A 17021-nucleotide genomic window follows, 5' to 3' on the forward strand; every position below is an offset into this window, starting at 1 on the left:
AGGGTTTTTTTGTTTTGTTTTTTATTTTAATTATTATTTGTAGTGCCAAACCTGAGAGCAGAGGGCTCCACAGCAAGAGCTTTTCTGACTTCAAATTAGCATTTTTAATGATGGCAGAAAGGACATGTATCCCTGAATGCCTGAGAGCACTGTAGGTCTTCTCCAAGGAGTCCTGTTGCTGGCTGTTTGCCAGTTTGCTTGAATAGGGGTGTCTTTGCACAAGGCTTATTTTCATTTTGAATCTAAACACACTTGTGTAGTAGCTCTCTTCTTCTAGTATTTCTGTTGCACTGAGTGCATCAAACCATGTTTTGTTTCAAGTCGTACAGCATTGCAAGAAATGTTGAGAAACTTATTTTAACTGTTAAACCATAAAATGAATTAAGCACTACAAATGAGCTAAATTCTGTATGAATAGAAAATATGCACATTAATTATGTTCAGTGACTGGCTTTCTCTTAGTAATGTGAAGTTGTCTGATGTTTAGGCCATGGCTGATTAGGGCTTATACAGCAGTAGTTGAACAAAGGAGAAGGACAGGACCTGCAGTTACCTAGTGTCTCCTTGGAAATCTACGTTTCAATGGGATATTATTTTAATTTGAAGAGATATTAGGTTTTTGCGGACACGTGTCTTGGAATGAAGCCTACAGTAGTATATCAGCTTACTGCTGCTCTCCCAAGAAACACGTGCCTGGAAGCCCTGCAGAGCCCTTGCAGCACATAATTACCAGCATTGGAAGAGTCCTGGAGCCTCAAAGGAGAAAGGGAGCCTGTTGTGTTAGCTCTGCTTCTTCCACCTTTGTAAGGGCTTTTTCTATCAATTTTGTGTGTGCTTATTTCTCTTCAGACTGCATGGAAGGAATGTAGGAGCTCACTGTTGGTATTTTATTCATAATCTCTTAAATTTTCAATATGGGAAGTGGCAGCTATGCATTAGGCATCTGTATAACAAGAGGAGCTGAAGAAATTCTGCCTGTCTCAAAAATACAAGCATATGTCAAAAGACTCCTGATTTGTGGTTTAGTGGTAACAATTGTGACTGATACGGAACCATCACTTTCAAGTAAGACCAGTATTATGTTGGTAGTAATATTTAATTATTGCATGCTATACTGTGTGTTTTGGAAGTGGTATGCAAAGGTAAATGGAAGGTTTAACTGACCCATTACACTGAAAAAACATTAATCACTGTACAGCAAATCCATTTCAATGAAGCATGTCACAGACTGTTTAGAGTTGCTCCTGAGATGCAGTTTCTTAATGTATTCATTTGAATTTCACTCAGTCATTCGAATCTGTTGCCAATGGTTATTTCAAGTTAGATTTGTGGGAGAATAAAGGAATAAAATTTGACCAACTTTCTTTGCACGTATTTTATGTTGCCTTAATTTTCTGGTTATGGAAAGTAAAAATATAAATATAGTTAGTGCACATATTTGTGTATGCTACATTTTGGGGAAGAGTTATTAATAAATTTTGCAAAGAAGTATCAGTCACTCAAGAATTTATGTTCCATTCTTTCAAAAATTATTCTTACTTTTAAATTTTGCTCTTCATTATGTATGCGTTAGGAGATATCTGGTTAGTATTCTTGAAAATCAGGTGATTTTCTGTATGGCTAAGCCATACAACTAAATCTTAATTTTGGACATCCTTGAAAAAATATCTTTACCCTGTTGCATGTAGAGTGTGCTCAGCTTTGTCACATCCTGCCAGCATTAACTCTTTGTTGTGTTGTTGCATTATCAACACTACTGATTCAAAAATCCCATTAATGATTTCCCAGTGTTTCTTGGTAATGTTTATTCAGTCATATACTCAGAATAAAATCTAATCTACCTGTCATAGTTGACAGTATAATTACTATAATTCTGTAATTGTGCCATGTAAGGACAGAAAATCAGTGGAAGATTTAACAAGGAAGTATATTTCAGAACACTTACCTTCAGCTTTATCCATCTTTTTTGATACAGTCTTTAGTCTTTTTCACTGAAGAAATGGAAAGTCAAATCTGGAATAGTTGTGGCTTTCATTTTAGAATCAACTATAAATGTACTTTTCCTTTAAACACTGGACAGGACTAATAGCAATGAGCAAAGGATTGTCATCTACATTTTTATGTAGTTAGAGTAGATTTATGTGTATGTATTTTTTCTGATATTACCTTCTGATTGGTATCTTTTTTTGTACAAAGTTAAGGTCTGTGCTAATATACACCCTCCCAAACAACACCCTCCCAAACAAAAAAAAAAACCCCTCAAACCAACCACATCTAACCCCACAACAATTCATGAGGTATTTTTGTTAAATAGTTATATATGGCTTTGATGACCTCCTTACTTGTGCTGTGCTTGTCATTTGAGGCTAGCACATCTGTGAAGACAGGTAGTATCTATACGAAGAGGGAGACCTGTGTGACTAATGTATGTTAATAGTGCATACATACCACTGCAGAGAGGGACAGAGCAGAAAACTTCGAAGGAGTCCTGAGTTCATCGTTTTGACTGCAGCGTTAGCAACATTGATGGTGCTGATTGAAGTATCTTGTACCCACTGCATTACCTTAATTTCTGCTTTTCTCTGTGGAGTTAATACTGTTTCAGTTGCTCTGAATTTTAGTAGCTGTCCCTGGCATAATATAATTATTTCCTTTCATAAGTAAGCTGAGACTGGCGATGGGTTCTGTACCTGCCACCTAGTCTGTGTCTGTGGCCATGACTGTCAGAGACCAAACTGATACTCTTAAAATTTTTACTCTCTCATATGAGGTAGCTTGTTCAAGGTCTTCCAGGGGGATGCCTGAAAATTCAGATTGAATGGGAAGCCTGCATGAGGACTGTAGTTTAGACTAGAAGCATTCATTATCTTTTGTAACAGTTTTTGAAATAGTAGTTTTACTAATTGGAGCATAGTGTGAGGCATATGTACTCTTATTTAATGGAAGGAGAGAAAAATTTCAGACTAAATGCTACTTATTTAATACAGTATTAGGGCAGTTGGCAACATGGGCAAGGACTCTCAAGGGAAGTAGCTCAGTTCCTTTTCAAATGGGTATACATTTTCACCTTGGTTGTCCTTTGATACTCAGTTTTAAATGGAATTATTCAAGCTTTTATTTCCATCTGCATTCTAATACTTTAAACTCTGCATTTACCACTGGTAAGTTTTCGTTGTTTCTTGAACGCATCATTAGCATCTGCTTCGCTGTACTGTTGATGTGGTATGTGTTTGTCTCAAAAGATTATGTTCTTTTAACTTAACCAGATCAGTTCAGGTGCATTGTATCCTATGATGTTGGGAGTAGCTGTAAAGTTCTGTTATGGAAGAAAAGTCCTTCCCCCTGGGAATATAGAGGAAAGGTGTATAGCACCAGCATGGATTCAAGACCTTACTAGTGTTTGAAGGCTCCTGAGTTTTCCTCTTTTCTCTCAGCCACCTCTTTTTAGTCTGTTTGGATTTTCCTATAAATTGTTTCCTGTTTGCTAGAGCGTTTTTCTAGCTTGCAATACCATTGTGGAGAACTTCACATTTCCTTGAAAAATATATTGACTGTCTCGTGCACCTTGAAGTACTCACAAGTTTCTGCTGGAATGCCGCAGATATTGTCTTGGATGCCACAAGTGACCAAACCAACAGGAAGGTTTCTCTTTAGGAATTGCTATTAGGCTAAATCACCTTCTCAGGCTCTTTAATGTTCTATTTTGACCACTTAAATGATGTTCAGATATGAAGACATCAGATGAGAAAATATGTACCCTTCTCTCATATTTTTTTAAAGATGCCCCATCACCACAACAACAAAATAATGTATTTTGCAATAAGTAGGCATTATAAGAAATTGCACTAATTTTGTGGGGGTTTATGTCTGTGAAGAAGCAGAAGAGCTAAATATCTTAATTAAAAAAATATAAAATCCATCAGGTCCATGAATTTACACCTCTTGCATCCCAAGATTATTTGGACTGACACTTAGCAAGAACTGCTCATGAAGCACAATGGGAAAAGCAGAATTCCTCCTTGCAATATGGACTTTTTATGGTAACTGAGAAGCTACAAGGAAACTGTCAGCTTGTTTCTGTCCTCTTCCTAACCCTCTGTATAAATATTGTCAACATTGCACTTCCCAGGAAGCGGATGGGTAATTCAAAAAACTTTTCTCACTTCAAGCTCTTGCTGATGAAGTGGGCTTTATAACACTGCTTCAAATTACCAGTGCTCTACCACTGAACTGTCTTTCCTTCTGGTTTCTTAAGCTAACAGCACCAATGTAATTGGAAACTAACAAAAATTGTCTTAAATAAATAAATGGGGAGGGTCGGGGGTGGACATGTGCTATCCTGGACCTTACCAACATGGTAAGAAGCAGCAGAAAACCTGCAAATGTACTTTAGCAGTTGCTTATTTGAAATACCTCCTTTTTTTTTTTTTTTTTTTATTAATTGTTTAAAACTATTGAGCTTGGTACAGGTTATTACATTACACTTAAATGCCTTATCAAGTAACCAAATATGTATAGTTTTACTGTCTGAAATTTGCTCTGTTCAATCAAAAATAAATAAAAATTAACATTTTATTGAAGTGAAATGTATAGTTCCCACTTCAGCTAGTATCCAGCGTTATAAACCCAGTGTAGTTTTTTCAGAGATTTCACAGCAGAGGTGGCTGGTGCAAGCAGTCTTCAGGAAGAGAAAATGTTTATTTTTATGACAGACTGCATATTACATGCAAATATTCAAATAAAACAGCCTAACTTACATCAGATGCAATTAAATATGGTATGAAAATTTAAAAGAAACAGGAATTGCTTGTTGCTTGTAAATGTGCAATGTTTATAAATATCAGAACTGTTTTGGTCTGCATGCTTATCCTAGGCAAAAAGGAACAAAATGTCTTTTGGGAATCACCTTTTAGTTTTGAGCATTTTAATTCAAGTTTAAGATGCAGCTGTTCCCTATGCCACTATGGTGTGCGGGAAAGTGCAAACTGTGGGAGTTTGGTAGATGCACTGAGAGTGATGTAAGGCTCTTATGCTTTGGATAGTCTTCAAAATAAAAGCATGTAATTACTTGGCTAGTTGGAGTTAATGCTTAATTTATTTGCTTTACCAGGCATCCTACAGTGATGAGTATGTTTGCCTAAAGAGGAGTAGTAAATGTAGCAATTTAAAGGACCCTGTCCTTCTCTTCAACTTAACTGGCATTTTCCTGCTTCTGTGTATGCAAAGGGATGCAGTCTCTTCTCTCAGTCCTGTATGACAGCTTCTCCAGCAGTAGATTGGTCATTGTCCTTCATCAGCACTTACTTCTTCAGATATGTCCTAGTTGCTGTCGCTCTTTACTAGTTAACAGAACTAAAAGGTTTGTAAAGTGAACTAATGGCGTTGTCAGGACAGGTGTATTGGTAGCATAATCCTCAATGCAAACCTGTTCTGAGTTACTGGGGAGATAATCCATCGTCTTCAGGTACTCTGCATTATCTTGTCAGTGAGCCTCTGGCAGGCAGATGAGAGGTCACTACAGTCACTGTAAGAGCTCTGTATTTCTGGGTAGGATGGAGAATGATCTGAGCAGTGCCAGGAAGTTAAGCAGAGATAAATCCCTTCATCTCTTTTAGGTTTGTGTTTGCAAAGAAATATTTAGTAGTGATGTTAATTAATGTGATTAAATATTAATCTGACCTGAGAAATTCCAAAGTGGTTGTTTATAGATACAGGAAGATGTGATTTATTCTTCACTGTGCAAACAATAAGGAAATATGATTACTGGGGTGTATGTGTGTGTGTATATTCCCTTCATGATGATCAAGAGACCATAATGATCAAGACACCAGTAAGTTGCTGGCCTGGCAGCTTAATGAGACAAGTCTCTTCCATATATTTCATATCATGGACCACAGGTACTGATACTAGTAAGGTACTGAATCACAAAGCTAATAAAAGGAAGCATAAGAGAAAAGCTTTATACTAGGAAGTTTTCCAGTTGTTTAACCATATACTTTTAGGTTTTATATAGAAAACAGTGTACATTGTATTATTGTCCATAATTTATATTAATTACAGATAATGACAAGTCAAAAGAGAACAAATACAAAGCAGTTGAGACAGAAATTAATTTATTTTAATCTGTAAAATTCCTTGCCTCTTGTTTCCTACTAACTTCCCCTATCATGCAGGTGCCTCAATGTTCCACTCCCCTTTCTGCCCTCCTCAGCAACTCTGGAGTGGCATATGAGGTTGTTGCCTTGTTTGTTTTTTGGGGTCTAGTGCTTGTTGTCCAAAAACGACTGCTCTGCTCATACTGATAGAACTTTGTACTTATGGTCATTTCCTGTCAGAAGCGTGCCAAGTCTGGACCTCTTACCTTCCAAGATCAGTTTAAGGTGGTGGAAGCAGGCAGGGGTTGAATGCTGTAGCATTATGGAAAGTAAAAATATAGGTAGTTGAGCACCAAGCCATAATACAGCTGCTGTGATAACAAGTGTAATTCTGACACTCTTTAAGAGAAGACTTAAGTCAGAGAGGCAGAAAGTATTGCTTGGTTTGAGGGACAAACGGAAGTGAATACTGATCCACATTCATTTATTTGCCCATGTTCTGGAATGACATCCAGAGACAGCTGGAATAGAACAAAAAGTTTGGTTTGTGCTGATACAGTGATGTGAGTCGTGGCTTCCTAAACTGGCAGGTAGAGAGTGCTCAAATGTTCTTGTTGCTACATTTCATAAGCAAAGATTTTGTTTGAGGAAGTAATGACATTTCTATCAACAGGAGAATGAACACTTTCCTTTTCTAATATTAGAACCATTGGAACTAACTTTATCGCTCCTCAGTGTCAGGGCTTCATTAAGCCAGTGGTACTATTCAGATTTAAGTTACACCCAAGGCACCAGCCATGGCAGTGGATCCTTATTCAATTCATCATTCTTCTCCTATTTGCATCATATAGAGCCTAGAATGAGAATGAGACAGATATTTTTGCTCTGGTGAAGCTCTGCTAGTGTTTGAATACAGTGGAAATGAAATAGGTGGGCTTTCTGTGCAGGAAAAGGGGAATATCTTGTGCTGTCATTGCAGGCAATATATTTTTTTTTTTTTTTTAAATAGTAAAAATGTTACATTTCCATTAAAAATTTAATTTTAGGGTAAGATGGTGAAAGGAATGGGTGGTGCCATGGACCTGGTATCCAGTGCGCAAACCAAAGTGGTTGTCACCATGGAGCACTCAGCCAAGGTAAGGCTCTGCCGCTTCTTTCTAAATCAGTGTTTTGTGCTGTACCGAAAAAGAAGAAAAACCACAAACAACATCTTACATTCAGTCTGCTACTTTATGAGGATTTGACAGTTCTGATGTTGGTTATGATGGAGGTGTAACAGGGGTCTAGGTTAGTATGGTTCCTTTCTTCTTGTAAGTGAATCATTCACCATGGAAAAAAATGAAATATTAACTTGATGTTTAAAAGCTGCACACATTTTTTAGTTACTTCATGCAGATTTAATGAGAGTGGCAATTGCCAGAGCTACAGCAGATGCTACCCCAGAGGTTTTACTCTTCACCTTTGAAAAATTTGAAAAACGGGGTTCCCCATGGTTAAATACTTGTTGTGATGGAAAGATATTTACCTTTGAAGTTACCAGTCAAATTGGTACTGATGGCTTAATAGAAGAGATCTTTTTGGCATGATGAGATGCAGGGTGCCTTACAACATTATGTGATAAGAGGTTAATCTAGAGACTTCTTTGAGGGAGGAGTTTTATAGATATAAATAGTCTCCCACAGAAGGTCATAGGAAACTTGTCGTTTGAACCTTCTGAAACAGGACTGTCCAAACTATGAGAAAAACGTGCTGAAGGACAAAAATCTCTATTTTCAGGGAACCATACCAAATGTTTAAAAATGAACTTTTTGTTTAATTTCTGTGTTTCTGTTATTCTAAATTTGTTGTATGTCTGCAGTAAGAATTAGTTGTGTATGTTCAAGATAGTATCCCTGTCAGAATGCATAAGGGCAAGCATAAGGAATTTGCATGGTAAACTATAGTAAATATGTAAATATGAAAGTTAAATATATTAACAGTTGTGTGTTTTTTAAATGTGATTTGAAGAATGAATTTTCACTTTAAAAAAAATTGTTGGTAAATATAGTAGTTTCACAATTTATACTAAGCTGTGATCTCAAGGGGCACATTTTCAGTAACAAGGCTGAGTCTGACCCAATAGTTTTTGCATGCACGTGTGTAAATAAGTAAACAAAAGTACAAAGCAAATTCGTCTACATGACTTGCATCTCTATCACAGACTCCCCAAAACTGGATATGTAATTATCCATGTGCTTAAACACTTACTTCAGGTATTCATGTGATCTGAATAAATATTTATGCTAAATTTCTAGTTACTGTGGAATTTCGTTAAGGCTCAGAGTCCACACACAGTGTAATTACTGATCCCAGTTTTTCTCTTAGAAGTACTATTAACAAAATCTTTTTCCAGTACAATATTTGGAAGTTGTTTCGTGTTGGGTTTTTTTGCCAGTAGGAAACCTGAAAAAGATGGAAACACAGATAGTTTTCACTGTTACAAACATAAGGCATAGCCTTACTTATTTTGGCATATCTGTACATAAATGGGCTCTTATGTACATGGGATGCCTGGTGTGCACTTCTAGAGAGCCATTTATAGGCTTTCAGAAATTATTTCTTGTACTTTTGTGAGAAGGCAATGAAAAACTAAACTATGTGTATGATTTTTCATTTTTTTCTTATTTTAAAATGGAGGGTATTCTTGGCACTCTTTCCTCTTACTTAGACTCTTTTTGGGTTCTTCATACTGCTGCTTCTTATTTGCTCAAAAGTGAAGATGATGAAATATAGAAGTCTAATGTTTGGAAATCAGAAGCTGCTGTTACAGTTTTCAGGTGCTCCTCTTTTTTTTTCTTTTTTCTTTTTTTTCTTTTTTTATACACAAGCAAATATAGCACCCATGAGACCAGTTCTGAAAGTCAGAAGCCTTTTATTGGGGTGACTGCTTCTTACAGAGCCGATTTTATATTCACAGCTTTTTAATTTTTTACACCAAATATTTTCTCACAAACTTAGTGCATCTGTATCTATGCATCAGAGGAGCAATCTTCTGTCCTGCTCAAAACCCAGTGTGCTACTGAGTGAAAGAAATGTCTGCATGTACTGTGACAGTCTGTTGTGTCTGCTGGCTTTTTAGTATAGGGACATTTTTCTCATCTTATTCTCCAAATTAATAATAAGAAATCTATAATTAGATGCCAGAGTCTCCTGTAAATAAAGCAGTCAAGATTTGATGGATGGAAATACAGTGGAAGGCTATGGGATACACATAGTACCTTCAATAAACATGTTCAAGAGTTGCTGTAATAGGTGGTTCTTGTAGTCAGTTTTGTCTGATTTGTGATCTTGTAAAGGATCTTTTAATCCTTTTCAAGTGTTTTTGTACAATAGTAATTTCTTGTTCAACATTAAAATAAGTTTTCTAAGAGTTTAAAAGTGCATTCTCCTTTCAGTACACAGTTGCAGTTTTCAAACATAGCAATAGGGTGAGTCCTTGCAGTGCAGGCAAAATATAATTTACACTTAATAATGAGGGTGAAGCTAGTGTCTGTCTTAACACTCAAATAAATACTCAAAGAATTTTCCTCTTTTTAAACTCTGATATGCAGTATGTTACGAATAAAATTAACAGGCTCTGCCCCAAACTATTTACATTTTTAATTACTTAATTTTTTATGTGTAATGAAAACCAAAAACTACAGAAGAAAGATGACACAACATGAAATGAGTTTTGTAGAAGACTCTTCAGCTTAAGTAATGCTATTTAGGAAGAGTAACATAGAAATACACAAAATAATAAGGGCATGGAGAAGATGGATGCTGAATGGCTAGTCACTGCCTTATAATAGAAGTAGGGGTAGCCATCTGAAAGTAGCAACCAGCATGTTTAAAACATTTTTCTCAGCCAGTTAATGAAGTTGTCGATGATCAGCAGGATGATGCAGGAGCTCAAAGAATTAGTTCTATATGAAAGGGACTAAACTGTTTCATGAGGTTGACTTCATCAGTGACAATTAAATAGCATTGCCCAGAAGCAGTCTCTAGCTCAGGAAATCTATACATCACAGCATGTCAGGAAACAGGAGGGTGTATCTGTGGAAGGGTGGCTCAATTTTTGCTCCATATGCTTAGGCCACTGTGAGACACTTGGCAAATGGACCTTAAGTCTAATTCATTACAGTATTTCATAATGTATTTTTTGCGAAATTACTCTTTTGTTTATAACCTGTCCTGGTTTTGGCTGGGATAGAGTTGATTTTCTTCTTAGTAGCTGGTACGGTGTGTTTTGGATGTAGTGTGAGAATAGTGTTGATAACACACTGATGTTTTAGTGGTTGCTAAGTAGCGTTTGTACTAAGTTAAGAATTTTCCCGTTTCCTGTGCTCTGCCAGAAAGCAGGTGCACAAGAAGTTGGGAGGGGACACAGCTGGGACAGCTGACCCCAACTGACCAAAGGGTAGAACATCACACTCAGTACATAAACTGGGAGGAATTGGCTGGGAGGGGCGGATCGCTGCTCGGGCATCAGTCAGCAGGTGGTGAGCACCTGCATTGTGCATCACTTGTCTCTTCTTGGGTTTTGTTTCTCTCTCTTTTTGTTGTATTCCTTTTCATTATGATTGTTGTTGTTATTATTATATTTTATCATTATTATTGTTATTATTATATTTTATTTTACTTTAGTTATTAAACCGTTCTTATCTCAACCCACGAGTTTTACTTCTTCTTTTCTCTTCTCCTCCCCACGTTACTGGGAGTAGGGAGGAATAAACAAGCGGCTGTGTGGTGTTTAGCTGCTGGCTGGGGTTAAACCATGACATAACCATGAAGAAAAACAATAGAATGTAAGGTTGTTATTTAATCTTTAAGCAGTCACTGTGCACCTGTGCCTCATCTGCTAAATACTGCCTAAGAGAAATAAAAGTCAAGTTCTTATCCCCATGCCACTATTGACATGTTTTGCGAAACATAGTAAATTAACGGCTGGCAATTGTTCCATGTTGTGAAATGAGTTGTCTACACCATTCAGAAAAATAGACCGGAAACTAGTTTTAAGCACTTGATTTGGACCTGACTGAAACATGGAGCACGGAATTGAAAACTCCTTTCTATCCTTGTGAATAGTTTTGATTATGATGTGTTGTGGAAGATTAAGGACATTTTTGTTCTTCAACAACAGAATTTTTTACTTAAAGCAGACTGAAACACCTTAAAGTTTTATGTATCTACACAACAGTCTTTTCCTTTATCTGAACAAATGCCATATAAACTCAGATGGTAAAAATTCATGGAGTTCCATTTGGATTCCTATTCTGATAGTGCCCTGATGGATGTCTTCCAAAAGTCACCTTTAATGCTAACTAGTAATACAATTAATCTTCAGCTCTAGTGTTGAGAAGCTGGAATGTATCAGTTCTCAGGGTCACAGGAGCCATTCAAGCTGTCACCTCTGCAAGTCCATGCATTTCAATCTCAGCTGGGTACCAAGAAGAGACACTTCATTTCATATGGCTGAGAAGTTTACCTGATACATTACTGAAGATATACAAATAGCACAGATTAATCTTGTCTCTTAGGCAAAGTGTGCAGGAAGGTCCTCAAGATGGACAAGACATAAGTAGATCAACTGAACCTAACACTGTTGCAAGTCATTGTTTTTATTAAGAGTGAGTGAGTTTCATGAGAGTAGTTGCCTTGATACCAGATGTGGATCTTGCCAGTATAATCAGAATTAGAATGAAGAAAGAGTTCTTCACAGAAAAAGATAAATTCAAAAGCACATGGATTGCTCATTTTGTTATCATTCAGGGAGTCAAAACTGCCTGAGAGATGGTTCCTGAGTTTATATTAAGCCGTAAGGCAAACTGATGATTGTAAATTTAAAAAGTATTGCATTCAGGTGATTAAATGAGACAGGTAATACTCTGCAAGTTTTGAAATGCATAACTGAAAATTGATAATTAGAGAAAAGATAAAAGCATGTGATAATGGGAAAAATGGGCGCTTAATGCTGCCTTTGTAAAATGCCTACAAATACTGACTAAAAATGTAGTGATCCATCTCTTATACATCCATTCAGAGCTCTTGCAGCTTACATTCATTTAGCAGGATCTAAAGACATTTGTAAACTCCTATTAAAAAAATGGAAGAAAAAAAAGAAAGAAAAAAAAGAAGGAAAAAAGGAAAAAGAAGGAAAAACCCAAAAAACCTCACCACCCAAACCTTACCTGCCCAGCTTCATGTCAGAAGCTATGTCTTCTCATTAGGTAATATTTTTCCCAGGTTTTAGAGTAGCTGGCATTTGATGCCCCAGAAAAGGAAGTGCCTTAAAGTAAATTCTATTTTCTATATATACATTCTTTTCTACTGTATTTGCATGCTAATTTGTTCTGTCTAAAACAAAGATAACATAACTTCTGTGTAGCGGTTGAAGATAAGCATATTGCACTCATCTCTTAGTCTGCTTTTGGGCTTTCCTGGAGAGATGGAGGGAATAGGAATTCAATCTGGGTAAAGAAACTGGATTTACTATTTTCAGAGCATGACTGTGCACTTGAGCCCTGGGGATTTTAAATGCCTGTGTGTTTGGCTGATCCTGCACATACTGTTTGTGATAAGGCAGAGAAATGTCATGCCTGCAATGTCTTTCCCTAATTTTCATCCTTTGTGTCATCAGTGAGGTCCCATGCATCTCTCATCCTCACATTGCAGCAGGAAAGACAAATTATTAAGCAGAAGTATGCAGAACTTCTAAACTGAGGAGCCCACTCTGTGGTACAGTGAGATTCTTACTAGTCATCTCCCTATATGTGGGATTTAAGTAATAACTGTCCCAAATTGCCAGACATTTAATCTGCCATTGAAATGAATTCAAAGAGTAATCTGAGTACAGTGAATGTTTCAGTAACATAGTGGCTATGGCTGTGATTTTCATGCACATATTTAAATTATGAGTAAGCTGTGTTGTTTTTGAAAGTTAATGTTTGTCTGTATATTGTTAAATACAGGGCAATGTCCATAAAATCTTGGAAAAATGCAATTTACCACTTACTGGGAAACAATGTGTAAACCGCATCATTACAGAGAAGGTAAAGTACTTTTTTTGAATCCTTGTCAATACTTTCCTCCTCTATCCCTAAGAAGGGACACTTAGTAAAAGTAGTAAAACTTAGTAAAAATGAAGAATATATTTGGTATCTGTTGCCAATGAAAGGTAAAAACTGCCTTGGAGTTCAGTTCCAGAGGTCTGGGGGCTAATATTTTTCCTTTTAAAGCTTTCACCATTGACATCTAGCATACTGGACTGTACTCTTAGACACCTTTAGAACAAAGATGCCACGCATGAAAAGTATCCAAAGTGTATATCTCCTTATTTTTCCCAAAGTATTCCTGAAAATTTGCCATGTGAGATGCAAATCCTCAAACACAGCTGTAATCACAGCTTGGTTTTTTTTCCAGCAGAGCAACAACTGTGTAGCACATCTATGTCAGACGATTGGCATCTTGGTGTATACTACAGACTCTTTCAGAGAAACAAAACCTGTAGCTGTAGCAGGGCTTTAATTCTTTTGTCCTTACTTGTTTCCATTTGTGAAGCAGTTTGCTCTCCAGTGCAAGTACATGTGGTCATCAGATATTGCTGCTGCTCAAAGGACATTAGTGGATCTTTTCAGCAAAGGATAAGTGACTTAAGGTTTTTGCTGTAATCATAGTGCTTTTTTTATCAGTGTTTACATTTTTAAGGGCTTAGAGTAGTCCCTCTGTGAGCCATCTATCATACTAAGTGGAATGTATCAAAGGTGCTGATGTAGAATTTGCTTTCTCCCGGTGGCATAGTGCTACTGTAATTTAAAGTTTTTTTTCTCTACAAAGTAACGGAAAATAAATGAAAATGTGGAAGTTTTTCCAGTCTTCTACTAACTGGCCACATACAAATGTAAGGTACAAAAAAATGAGTGAAGAAGGACTGACAGAAAATAAACAACAAGCAAATTTCTCTCAGAGTCACCACTTGTCAGATCTTGTTGCTTTATTAGGAGATGACACAAATGTACAAATGTTGGATAGTGTTGCAAATTCTGTTTCCACACTAGCTGCCTAGTTTGTATGTTCCTTATGCCCAGCTTCTTTTTTAAGACTTAGAGGAGCTATTGTTTTTCAGTCCCATAAATCAGTTTCATGTGACCAGAGGACAGCTGAACTTTAGTACACTTCTGTGATGAACTTAAGACTTCACTTTCATTTCAAGTTCAATCTTCACCAGTCTTTTGCTACTGACTTTTTTTTTTTTTTTTTTTTTTTTTTAAGGAATAAGACTATAGACCTTACGGTTTGCCTGGCAACTAGCTTGCCACCTGTGTATCTCCCTCTGGTAGGCACCATTAAACTGCACATGGTTTTACAGGTGTTTTTATTTGATGCACTTGCGAGCCTTGGAAGTGGAGAGCATATCTTATGAAGACATGAGAAAGAACAGCCTTTGCTCCTTCAGCCACTTCCTCCCAGGCTTTCTATTAAAAATACAACAAGAAGTCTTGTCTTTCATTGCTAGCTTCTGAAAATACTAAAATTTGCACTGGGTGTGCAGTAGCTGTTGGAGAAGCTTATAATCTGGCAAAGGTGTTCAACCACCCTGTACCACTCTACTGGCCTTAAAACGAAATAGAAGAATGAGGGAGACATTGTCTTTTTCTGTTTTCCTTCATGATCTCTTGGTGAGCAATGTCTTGCAGCAAAGAATGTCTCACCTCCCAGTTCTCACCAGATTGGAGCAGCAGACATGGTCCTCATTTCATGCAAAGAAGAACAGTTGCATTTTTTTCCCACGAAACTAACACATCTCATATTTAGATTACTTCAGCTACAAATAAATGTAGCAAAAATCTTTATTGGTCAGTCTGAAAAGTGAAACCGATTGATAATGGCATCTTTTGTTACTGAGGGAACGCTACCTACTTCAGCACACCATTTTGTACAATATTACTACTTACATCCTCATTTTCTGCTTTGATAATAAAAAATCATGTGCTCTTTGAACCTGACAGGCTGTGTTTGATGTGGACAAGAAGAAGGGATTGACCCTTGTGGAAATCTGGGAAGGACTGACAGTGGATGATATCAAGAAAAGCACTGGCTGTGACTTCACAGTAAGTCGTTTTACAAACAAGTATAGTTAGACTGTTGTCAGAACAAGTATTCTCCGCAAATACTCATCACATGAAGACTTGTAGATGCAGTAAGTTTCCTCCTTATAGATGCAGGCTGGGTAGATCACCTGTGGGACTTACAATGAAAGTAAGAAAATAATTTAGGGCTAATCTAGTATGATTATGTTGGAAGCATTAAAGCTAGGAAAAACAGAAGAGATGGAGAAATGACTAAGAGTAAAATGACAATGTGGAAAGGGAACTTTTATGATGCTTTGAAGAGGGGAGCTGATTCATATCTGAGAGGTGGATGAATATTTATTTTTCCACTGCGTAAGTTAGTTTAGCTAACTCTCTGTTGCTAAGTTTTTATGCTATCTTTCGGTGGGGTTGCGAGTCTTCTCCACAGGGGTGACTACACATGTCCACTCTGTGTTACTAGTGCCAATCAGTTAAATACTCTGCTGTTGATATCTTTGCTTTTTCTCTCCCATTGCCTTGTATGAATGAAACTTATGCTCTGCGTTAATCCAGAAAGCTGCTGCGTTTTGACCTTCACATTCATTCTCAAGTCTCACTTAATGCTAACACAAAACTGGCTTATTAAAGGAAAGCTGTAGCACACTAGATTGTAAGTGATTGCGTATGTGTGGTTGAAAACATGTAGTTTCTTCATGGCCTTCTCCTGCGTGCACATTACAAAATCTTTTCTTCTGTGTTGTGAAGTCTTTTGGGGCAGGTCAGCCCTCCTTTGGTGAGGACACCAAGTATGACAGTACACAAATTGATTTGTACAAATAGTCGGGGAATATTTGGTAATGATGCAATACTCTTCCTCTTTGTAGAGTTTCATGGCAGGGCTTGGACGTATAATTGAAAGATTGCAGAGCAGTTAGTATACGAAAGAATTTGTTATTAAGGCTTTGAGCGTACTATTGGCAGTAAGTAAAACTTTCTGAGCAATGAGCCTGTGAAATTTCATTCATTTCCTGTGTCCATAAGAGAGCATTTGTCATAACTAAATATGATCGTGTATGTTTTTCTTGGGGAGTTTTAAATATTTGAAATGAAGAGCTGTTCACTTCTGAAAATACATTTGTTTATCCATGAAAAGTTGTTCAGTTAAAGATGGTTGACCTGCAACTGCAGAGTGCAGGAAACTGCTACAAAATCACTTTGCTCCATTATTAATTTTCCATGTAACATTTTATGGAAGTCATTATTATTTTTTAATTTACAGTGGAAGCAACCTTCCATATTCAGCAATTCTGTGTGCAAAAGAAATTATTCATTCATCTTCTGACTGTGATTTAGGAAAAATGATCAATTTTTAAAAACTTCAATAATGTCAGGACTTCTTTTTCTTTGGCTGATCAGGCTGTCAAGCAGCTAGCATCCAAAACTAAAACATAAAAATGACCTTGTAGGTTTGTATCTATTGCAGTCAGTCACTTTGTTTTGTTCTTGCATATTTAATTTGAGGATTAACTTCATGATGAATTTGAAGGTGCCATGTTTAGTATGCATTTTAATATACTGAAACTACAGGAAAGGACTTTTGTTTTCAGAAGACACTAGTCCTTATGTGTTCCAAACCTGCCTGTTTGGAAGGAGCCTGTTTGGAAGGAGTTGGTTTCTTTTTGGTTCAGGTGACCAATACGTATGTATTTAATTGAGCACGTGTTACCCAAAGTAAAGTCCAGCAGCCTAGGCTCAAGGCAATGAAAGCAGAAGCAACCAAACAATTCAGTGAAGGAAGTTATAAGCTTAAAATGATGGACTGTGAGATCAAGCTTTG

At 36.9% G+C, this 17021-nt stretch overlaps 1 protein-coding gene across 1 annotated transcript in view; it reads left to right on the top strand.

Moving 5' to 3' along the window:
- Positions 1-17021, top strand: part of OXCT1 (3-oxoacid CoA-transferase 1) — an 85371-nt gene that overhangs the window by 59476 nt on the left and 8874 nt on the right. The window contains exons 14-16 of the mRNA XM_030004308.2: positions 7142-7231; positions 13085-13165; positions 15122-15223. Coding sequence (XP_029860168.1) covers positions 7142-7231; positions 13085-13165; positions 15122-15223 — 273 coding nt within the window. The remainder of the gene's footprint in view (positions 1-7141; positions 7232-13084; positions 13166-15121; positions 15224-17021) is intronic.

The sequence above is a fragment of the Aquila chrysaetos genome, chromosome Z, assembly GCF_900496995.4.
Source record: "Aquila chrysaetos chrysaetos chromosome Z, bAquChr1.4, whole genome shotgun sequence".
Classification (NCBI taxonomy): Eukaryota; Metazoa; Chordata; class Aves; order Accipitriformes; family Accipitridae; genus Aquila; species Aquila chrysaetos.